This window comes from Myotis brandtii, unplaced genomic scaffold (genome assembly GCF_000412655.1).
Source record: "Myotis brandtii unplaced genomic scaffold, ASM41265v1 scaffold638, whole genome shotgun sequence".
Lineage (NCBI taxonomy): Eukaryota > Metazoa > Chordata > Mammalia > Chiroptera > Vespertilionidae > Myotis > Myotis brandtii.
The window spans coordinates 190,690-198,851 of record NW_005370445.1 but is presented as its reverse complement, the minus strand read 5'-3'; the positions used below and the strand labels follow the sequence as shown (position 1 = coordinate 198,851).

Genomic DNA, 8,162 nt, shown 5'->3' with positions numbered 1-8,162 from the left:
CCATCTTGGTTGGCAGTTAATTTGCATATCGCCCTGATTAGCCAATGGGAAGGGTAGCGGAGGTATGGCTAATTACCATGTTTCTCTATTATTAGATAGGATAATGTCTCTTATTACAATCTTTGTTTTAAAGTCTATTTTGTCTAAAATCAGTAGAGCTACTCCAGCTTTCTTTTGATATCTATTTGCATGGAATATCTTTTTTCATACCTTCACTTTCAGTCTGTGTGTATCCTTACATCTAAAGTGAGTCTGTTATAGGCAGCATACAGATGGGTCTTGACTTTATTCATGCAGCCACAAGAATACACTTCTACACCTGAGCTGGTCAGAAGCCCTCAGAACCGATATCTGTGTTACAAGACACAGACACACCTGGAATCAACACAATGCTAGCAACACATTGCGTGAGCTGATGGGCTGTGGATCGGGGACCAAAGTCATGGATCGCTCAAATTACTGTCAATAAATACCAGCACCAAAGCAGAGTTTTTTCCTTGCTAAGTTTGATGGGACACCTCAGTGGACAAAAACAAGCACACCAAGGCACAGAACTCCCTCTAGCCTAATCACTAGGACAAACAGACTACGGGCCCAAGGTTGCCTCCCTTAAGCAAACACTATCTTTCACAATAAACTGTCCTTCCCCCTTGAGCTGGGATAGGAAAGTTAGAGCTGTTTGTCTTTGTCTTTCCAAGATGTATCCATTATCAAAGGAGGGGTGATTCACAGATATTAGTGCTAAACCCAACAAGAGTGCGCGGCATCAGGAACTGGAAATCTGCCACTTCAACCGAAGTCATCTCTTATGCACTGGCTTTCAGAACCAGCAGGACATGACCCTCCTTACTTTGTGGTCCGTGGTAGCCATGCAGTGGTCGGCTTTCTGTGTGTCCTTAGGCTTCCTCTGGGCCTCTGTCATCCCCAGCATGGTGCTCCCCCCCTCCCCTCCAGCTGCTGGAGCTGAAGGTAAAGACAGAACTTCCAGTTCAAATTCGATCATGTGGTATGCAGGCGCTGCAGGCAGACTGATGCTTGTGACCTTGTCAGACGATTGAACTCGGAGTGATGCGTCAGAAGCCTTTTCTAGGAAAGATAGAAAAAGTCACTTCAAACACATTCCTTCTGTTTCCTTGTTCCTTTTTCTTCTAGCAGGTGATGGGCCCAGCAGTGAAGTTCCAGCCCAACTCCTGCTGCTCCTATACACATAAAAGCACAGAAAGGACTAAGGTGGGACTGAAGAGGCAGGAAAATCAGGAACAAAGCCCCCTAAGACAGAGTCACACTGCATGAAAGCCAGCTGGTCCCAGGCCAGAGAGCTGTCATTGTGCTCAGTCTGAATGCAGAAGAGCATTATGTGTGTCCCTGCACAACGTGCTCCCTCCCAGAAAGGGAGCAGCATCCTTCCCTCCATAACTCACAGCTGAGGACCGGGGGGACAGACTGTCCACTGCCCAAAAAAGCTGATTTACTTTTGCTTTTTGGTGAGGAAAGCGGGGAGGGTTGTAGGAGGCTAGAGACCCGCAGGGCGCCACTATCAAGCACGGGCCCATGCTGCATCCGAAGTCCTAGCAGGGTCAGCACCACCTGGCAGTGAGCACATGCACGGCTCTGTTTATCCTTCCCATATGTAACGCCCCATCCAGGGGCAGGGTCACTGCCCACCCACAGGCAGGCAGGATGCTGCCAGGAGAGAGTTGTAGACAGAAGCAGGCCTCAGGTGCTAACTGAGGATGAAAGGGATGAGAGCTCTTACATCCTCATGATGCACGGCAAACAATGCTGAGAGTCCACCTTTGCTAGGGGACCACCCCTTACCTCTCGTGTTAGAATAGATCACGGCTTTGTTCTCTGTGTGACACAGGATGAGCATGGCTTCCACATTGCTGAGTTGGAGGCTGTCCCCGTTTTTCACTGTATAATGGCCAGTAGTGACAGTGAACTTGACCTTCTGAGGAATACCAGCTAAAAGGCTATCTAAAGGGAAAAAGACTGCACTTAGCATCACTCTCAACCAAAAAATAGCAATGGAGGAACTAGTATGAGGCTAAAATACAGTTTTTAAAAAAAATAAAAACAAAACAACAAAAAAGCACTGTTTTTTCTACTAGAAAAGATTTGTTCACTTCAGATACTCCTCAAATTCACTGTTTCCATCCCTCCACTCTCACTTTAATCTCAATTACACGGACTGCAGGGTTGCGGGGTCCTTGCTGAGACTAAGAGAAGCTTTGAGCCTGAGGTATCTCATCACCACGTTGGCTAAGAGTTAGGGATCACAGTGGCAACCATGTCTATGAGGGGCTCAAATTTTATCTGCCAATAAGTTAGTAAGAGACACTCAGATAATGACACTGAAGAACAGATTCATGAGACTTGGTCTGTTAGCTCAGTTGGTTAGAGCGTCGTCCTAATAGCCAAGGTTGAGGGTTTGATTCCTGGTCAGGGCACATACAAGAATCAACTAATGAATGCTTAATAAGTGGAACAATAAACTGATATTTCTCTCTCTCTCAACTCAATAATTTTTTTTTTTTTTTTAGAACAGACTGATGAAATTGCATGTGCTATTGCTATTCAGAATTTTCTTTGGATGTTTCAGATTAGGCCTTCAAGATCTTTGGCTTAAAAACAACTCAGTTAAAGACATGGCTATTGGGTTTCTTTTAACATGAAAATGAGCTAAGGTTTCTGAGAATCCCACTCCAGGGAAGGTGGAAGGAAGAAGGCAAGAGATAAGAAACATGGAAGAGAAAGAAACAGACAAGACAGAGGGTGGGAAGGCAGGGGCACGAGGAGGGAGGGGCTGCAGCATGGAGGCGTGAGCACAGCTGGCTGGTCTCACCAGGCACATTCCAGGCTCTGCCAGCAACAAAGCTTAGCCTTTTTCACAAAAGGTTCTCTGACTGTAGAATCATTTGAGAGACTGCTGTGTTCAGCATCTGAGGCCTTTCCTGATGGCCATGGGAGAAGTTTAAAAACACAAAAATAGAAAGTATGAGGAGATTCAATAGAAAAAAATGCTTCTCTTTGATTTTTTTTTCAAATGGAAGAAATAAGCCAATAAATACATTGTTCCAGCCTAAACAACTAAGACATTCTGTTTCATTGTTTTAATTGATGTGTGGTTTTAAATCATTTGTTTATACCAATTCTTTCTAATTTTAGAACTTAAGATCAACCAAAGGACTTACATGCAAGCATATAGGTCTAACCAATGGACACAGACAACAGGGAGGTGAGGGCATGAGTGGGGGAGATGGGGGTTAATGTGGGGATAAGGACACATATGTAATAACTTAATCAATAAAAAAATTTTTTAAAAAGAACTTAATAGAGGACAGCAGCTTTGAATTTCTCAAATACTATGCTAGGAGATCAAGACATTATATTTACTTATTAAGTGTTCTGTAGTTGACATTAACTAATAGCTCATTTTTCTCTCATTTTTTTATGTTTGGATTTACCATGCTTATTAAACATGAAAGTTAGCATTTACAGAACGCAAATATTCGATGAACAGAAAAACCACTGCCAGGCAAGATTTCTTTGATGCTACCCCAAACGTCTCTTACAGAGGAATCCAGCTACACTGTGCAGGAAGTCCACTGGTGTAGAAAGCCCTGCTTTCAGACTCTTCCAAAAAGGAGTGAAGAGCAAACCAGAACCCCACAATCCCAGCTTTGTGCAGCCCACTCACCGGCCAGTGGCTCCACGTGCAGCTGCGGCTCCTGGGAGTACACATCGTACTGCGCCAGCGGGTAGAGGTGCGGAAGTACGAAGCACACCGGGCCCGCCGAGGCGCACAGCTGCCGCAGCGTGTACGTTCCAGGCTCCTTGGCCTAGGGTCAAATCAAGCATTTGGAAAGTCGGCACCCACTCTCGCAATTGTGAGCACCCGAAGAGCAGGAGGTACCATTATCCCTGAATTGATCGTTCTTCTTACCCTCTTTATCCTACTGCTCTGTGCTCCCATGTCTACAGGCAGGCTGTGCAAAGGGCCCTAAAAACTTCTACTGATGTCTTTCTGAGTAATTGGGGCTTCAACTTGACTTCTAATAATGAATTTTCAATTTAATAAACTTTATCTGTGGCATTTTCTCTGAATGCATGAGATATAAAACCTGCTCTCAGACTAGACTAAAACACATGTGACAAATAGCTGTCCTTCCCAGAGGTCACATCCCTGATTAGCAGGGGTTATAGGACACACTGCATTGGAGAAAGACTGTCAGAGTGCATCAGAAGCAACTGCTTTGACAGCCATGAGTCGCAAAAGGAAAATAAACTTTAACATCAAGGATGCTACCTTCTTTGAAATCTCATTTTAACAAATGAGGGTATATTTTAAAACAAAGGCAAAAAATCTCAGTCCAGTGAGAACACAACTATGTTAAGACCTTCATTCAAAAGTTATCAATTGCCTTAAAACTGTATAAGTATAAAAATTATTTTAACTGTCAGTCTATTTTTCTTTAAGGATAAAACATTACCAAGGTTAAAAGAACAGAGGCCTCCACTTGACTCCCACCATACTTCAGATAATGCTTGCAGGCCAGCGCCCCCTGCTGACCACCTTTGAAGTCACCTCCCCAACACAACACATACCTGTGTCCTGAAGGTTATGGTATTGGCCCCTGGTTCCAGAGTCACACCACAGCACTTCAGCACAGGGGCCCCGTCATCCAGAGCCACCCCTGAGGGCGTGTCCAGAGCAGTGCTGCTTTCCTGCCGTCTCAGGAGCATGTGAACGTTTTTGCATATAATCCCTGTGGTGTTCAAGGAGTTATCGGAAGGGCTCCTCTCAAACATCTCATACAACTCCAGAGCTGGTAAACTGTTCTGGGACGCGGGGAAAGGCGAGGTCTCCATTGGAAAGTTAATAATCCCATTGGACGTCTTGTGCTTGGTAAGCCACTCAGCAGTCTTCCGATAACTGTTTTTCTCGATGCTGAAGTGGACGCTGATGGCAATCTGGTCCATGTGGACAGGGACGGGCATCTGACTGCATACAGTTATCTCCACGGATAAAACACCACCCACGTGTACCACGGCATTGGAGGGAGTAAAACGGAGATCTCTCAGGTGTGCAAAGGAATGCATAGGGAGTACGACTTTGTGACCTGCAAATACATAGCACCATATTTTTCTTCCCAAGTCACACTTCTAGAAGATGCAGAGGCAGCAGGACCTTGGTTACCATTGGGCCAACTGGAGTATGCTCAACATGAGAAGCAAGAAGTAATGAAGTTCAAATGAGACAGTTTAAAACTACCCAACCTCATACCATCTTCACACACCAAGAATTACTTTGTCAAAAGCAGAACATAATCAAATGCCTAGATAACGCCTGGAAATCATAAAACCTGAAGAAATAATGGTTTCTAAGTTCTGTTTTGATAAACCAAAGAGAAATACAGGTCAACTCTTCAATTTCAAAGCATTTTGAATGGGAGAGGGAGGGAAAGAGGGAGGAGAAGAAAGAGGGGGAGGGGGAGGGGAAGGGGGAAGGGAGAGGGAAACATCGATGTGAGAAACATTGATCAGCTGCTTCCTTCACGTCCCCTACTGGGGATCAAGCCCGAAACCTGGGCATGAGCCCTGACCAGGAATCGAAGCAGCTCCCTTTTGGTGCATGAGATGATGCTCAACCAACTGATCCACACTGGCCAGGGCCAAAACAACATTTTTAAATAGTCCAATTCCTACAGCTGTTTCAAGGAATTCCACCACTTTCCACCTCCATGACAAAATTCCCAAATGAAGATGTCCACCCACCCCTGCATATCGGGAAGCAAACCCAGATGCTTGCCGGCCTATGACGTCAGCCCATTGAGCAAGGAGCCCTGCCTCCTGAACTGCAGAGGGCCAGTGCAGCCCACCCCACAGTCACTAACCAAGAGGAACCCACTGCTTTCTCTGACCTCCTTTCTACAAGCACCTGGTTAGTCTAGAAAATCCACAGGGCTGCCAGACTGAGCAGTGGTATTTATTAAACACTAATCAACAAAAGAACTTGCTGATGGGGATGCTATAAAATCACACACAAAAAGCGGATGATCAGGGAATAGCCTATTCACACAGAGATACCAAAGAACGTTGGCAGGAAAGACATAACTGCATAGTCTCACATATATGTCACACACAGCAGACGTGGCACAAGGCTCTACCAACAGCTAGTTTGGGCCCATTAAAGAACCTAAACAAACCAACTAATCAAGGCCATGCTGCTTCTGAGAAACCCATCCAAACAGCTCAATGTGAGTGAAACACACCAGCAGTCAATGACCATATTGACCTGGAGCCAAATGGCATCTGGTCTCAGATTCCAGCCTCCAGAGCTGTGAGACAATAAACATCTGCTGCTCACACATCCAGTCCATGGCATTTTGTGATGGCCACCACAGCTGACCAAGACAGTACTATTTTAGCCCTGGCCGTTTGGCTCAGTGGTTGGAGTGTCGGCCCATGGACCAAAGGGTCGTGGGTTCGAGTCCCAGTTAAGGGCATGTGCCTCAGTTGCAGATTCGATCCACGGCCCTGGTCAGTGCGAAAAGCAACCAGTTGATGTGTCTCTCTGGCATCAATGTTTCTCTCTCTCTCCCCCCTCCCTCCCTTTCACTCTCTCTAAAAATAAATGGGAAAAATATCCTTGGGTGAAGATTAGAAAAAGAACAAAAAAAAGTACTATTTTAAGTAAGTACTCTTCTTGATAAACAAAACCCCAGGAGCTAAGTGTTATAATAAATTTACCACACAGCCTTAGCTAGAAAATATATTTGCCAAAAGTTTTAGCTTGAATCTTAGCCTTTCGGAACAACCTTCCTGTTGGACACACCTATGAGGAAACACTGAACAAATTCCAGAAGGTGGGACAATCCATGAAACAACTAGCTAAATGTCTAAAAGTCAGTGTCTTACACACAACCAATGAAGGAATACACACAATGTGGGCCATCCATACAATGGAATATTATTAGTCATAAAAAAGAATGAAATACTGACACATTACAACATGGATGAATCTTGAAAACATTATACTGAATGAAAGAAGCCAGTCACAAAAAACCACATGGTATATGATTCCATTCACATGAAATATCCAGAATAGTATCTAGAGACAGAAAGTGGATTGTGGTGATGTGCACATATCTATGAATATACTAAAAGGTGTTGAATTGTACACTGCAAAACAGTGAATTTTATGGTATGTAAATTCTATCTCAAAACAGCTGTGACATTAAAAAATTTTGATCAGTGTCTTGGAAAAAAAAAAAAGAAGGGAAAAACTTTTAAGTTAAAAGAGAATTCAGATACAACAATCAAATGTAATATATGATCCCTGATTAGACTCCACTAAAAATAATGTGTAAAAACCATGAGGAGATTTGAATTTGAGCCACTGAGTACCAGGAAGTTAGAACCCTATCAATTTGGGCATGGTTAGGGGGCTGCCCTTGTTCTCCAAGACGCATGCTACACTGTTTCAGGGTGAAGTGTTATACTTGGTCTGAGGCTGCTTTAAAGTTCAGCAAAAAGAAAAAAGTAAAAAGAAATATATAGATACATGTTTGCTACACAGCAAAGTGTTAGTAGTTGTTGAATATATAGGTGGTTAGTATACATTATACATTGTGTACTCTTTTTACTTTTCTGTAACATTGAAAATGTTCACAATAAAAAGCTTTAACCATTAGTCTTACCTGGGCTATCTGTCTGTTCACTGGCAAAGTTGAGTATCTCTTGACAGAAGTATTTTCGTTCCTCTTCAGTTAAGTGATGATCGCTGGCTAAAAGGCTGCTGGTCTGAAGGTAGCTGGAGTGGAGAGTCAAAGGGCCAGCACAGAGGACCTTATACCAAGGGGTGCTGCATGCAAACAGCTTCTCCAGGCCCCAGAGCTTTCAAAGTGCAGTTTAACAGGTATTTCCCCGCCTCTCCTTTTTTTTAATTATTAGGAATTCAGCCCAGCTCAGTGGTTGAGCACGGACTCAAGAACCAAAAGGTCACAGGTTCAATTCCCAGTCAGGGCACATACCCGGATTGCTGGCTCAATTCCCAGTAGGGGGTGTGCAAGAGGCAGTCAATTGATGATGTTTCTCAACAAAGTTTCTATCGTTCTATGCCTCTCCCTTCCTCTCTCTCTAAAAATCAATAAAAACGT

General features: G+C 44.0%; 1 protein-coding gene across 1 annotated transcript in view; it reads right to left on the bottom strand.

The window, feature by feature from the left end:
- TRAPPC10 (trafficking protein particle complex 10) overlaps positions 1-8,162 on the bottom strand; it is a gene marked incomplete at its 5' end in the record, with an annotated part of 84,478 nt that overhangs the window by 21,033 nt on the left and 55,283 nt on the right. Inside the window, 2 exons of the mRNA XM_014528492.1 lie at positions 851-1,086; positions 1,819-1,977. Coding sequence (XP_014383978.1) covers positions 851-1,086; positions 1,819-1,977 — 395 coding nt within the window. The remainder of the gene's footprint in view (positions 1-850; positions 1,087-1,818; positions 1,978-8,162) is intronic.